Below are 1,935 nucleotides of genomic sequence, written 5' to 3'. Positions count from 1 at the left end.
TCATTTTCGTACAGTTCCACTAATCGGGTTATAATTAACAATTCGATCGTGTAAAATCAAACAATAAGCTGCAGTGTGAGCTGCAAATGCTGCTGAAGATTCAAACTCCAGGCGTAAATCTACTGGTCCAGACTTGAGAGATTCGTTTTGCATTGAACAGTCAACAACAATCAACGGTGCTTTTGAGAGAAAATCTTTTTTCGATAATAGAGGTTGTGAGTCTCTATTATAATATGACTTTTGAAAATTAGTGTACATTTCATACAACAGTGCATATTGATTGTGTGCAATATCAATATTTAAATTTCCATAAAGATAACACTGGGAATTTAAATATAATTTTACATCACGAATATTACAATGGTCAAATTCACAAGCATTTTTATCCAGTGCATTTCTTCGTGCAGTTTGGAAACCCAGAATAACATAGCGAGGTTTCTCCAGCTGATTCGATGTTTTAGCTGCCCAAATCTGTTTTGTTGTAGCTGGCAGGAGTGGATATTTGTATAACTCCCAGGTTCGATAGCTCATTGATATTAATGGATCACTAGTGATGTAGTTGAGAAGTTGAATATTATGCTGATCAGCTACTTTAATATGAGGTATCATCCATTCAATTTTGTGCAGAGTAATTTTTACCTCTTCTGCTGCAGGTTGTAACATTGCATCAGCATCAGTTTGTGTTCTCGATATTATCAGTTGATGTTGACAGTTGGGAACAATTCGATGATAGTCTTCGACAAATCCACTCAGTAAACTAAGTGGAATAGACACATCAAAGTATCCATTAGCATCCGTGCATGAATTTTCATCGCTTTCTAACCATCCAGCATTTTCCAATGTAGTCATTTGAGTGGGACTATGTGATAAGTATCCTTTCATAGCACACGTTAACCCAACATTGTTAATGCGATCAATTTCTTCGCCATTCAAAAGATAACGTATTTCTCTCAATAGGAAACATATACCCATATTAATCATGCTTGTGGTTGCAACTGCAGTAGCTCCATCTCTTTTTGTTAGTCTACCGTAGATATGCAAGGTACTTTTACTTGGTAATAAATAAAGATTTTGGTTTTGCACAACAATTCGAACCTCATCGTTATTGTTGAAAGTTAAAGATGCATATGGTTGATGCGCATGAACTTCATAATGAGCAATGGTTTCATCAATAATGACACCACGTTGAATTCCTAAAATTTCCTCCATGATATTATACAGATAAGGCAGCGGCATCGTATTTTACTTTCTCCCACCACATATTCGAAGGCCTAGACTCTTGAAGAATATTATGTTTTGACGTATTAACTCTCTGGGAGATGTGCGACGACTGACGGTTCCTCGCCATCCCCTCTGACTAATATAGCTTCTACCAACTTTGCTGTCATGTACAATACCCATTATTTATCAACAGATTTTATATGTAGATGAATAGTTACTGTTTCTCCACGGAAATTAACTATTTTTCCAGCTTCATTAACAATTTTTAATTGTATGTATAAGAGTATGTATTGCTTGCACTGTGACTGGAAGATAAATGATGTGTAAAGGTACTTCGTTGATTTTATATCCTGGTGAGGCTGTTGGAAAGAACTCATGAATCGTGTGCATTTTGTTATCATTGATGTATGCACCTGCTGTAATATTGCATTCAACCCGAAGCGCATTAACACTGAGTATTGTAACAGGCAAGTCGGATTGATGAGTTATATTTGGTTTAAGTTTTCTAGCAGAAAATCGTAGAAGACGTCCAATAGAGTCTGATGGTTGAAAATCGATTTGATAATTACACTTTATTTGACATCGAAGTTCATTGTTATTAGGTCTTAGACTTAGAGAGACATCTAGCAATGCTTCAATGAGATAATTTTCAATATCTTCAATTTCATAACTGCCCGTTGGTATTGTTACTACTTTTTTATCAGGGGGTTTATA

At 35.6% G+C, this 1,935-nt stretch overlaps 1 protein-coding gene across 1 annotated transcript; it reads right to left on the bottom strand.

Annotated features, from left to right (window-relative positions):
- On the bottom strand, positions 1–1,236 carry LOC130667153 (uncharacterized). The gene has a single exon (XM_057468641.1). It carries the CDS (start codon positions 1,234–1,236, stop codon positions 1–3), a length of 1,236 nt encoding a protein of 411 aa, XP_057324624.1.
- Between the last annotated feature and the right edge of the window lie 699 nt (positions 1,237–1,935).

This window comes from Microplitis mediator, chromosome 4 (genome assembly GCF_029852145.1).
Source record: "Microplitis mediator isolate UGA2020A chromosome 4, iyMicMedi2.1, whole genome shotgun sequence".
Taxonomy (NCBI): domain Eukaryota; kingdom Metazoa; phylum Arthropoda; class Insecta; order Hymenoptera; family Braconidae; genus Microplitis; species Microplitis mediator.
Note: the sequence above shows the minus strand (reverse complement) of the source record. Positions and strands in the feature narration are given on the sequence as shown.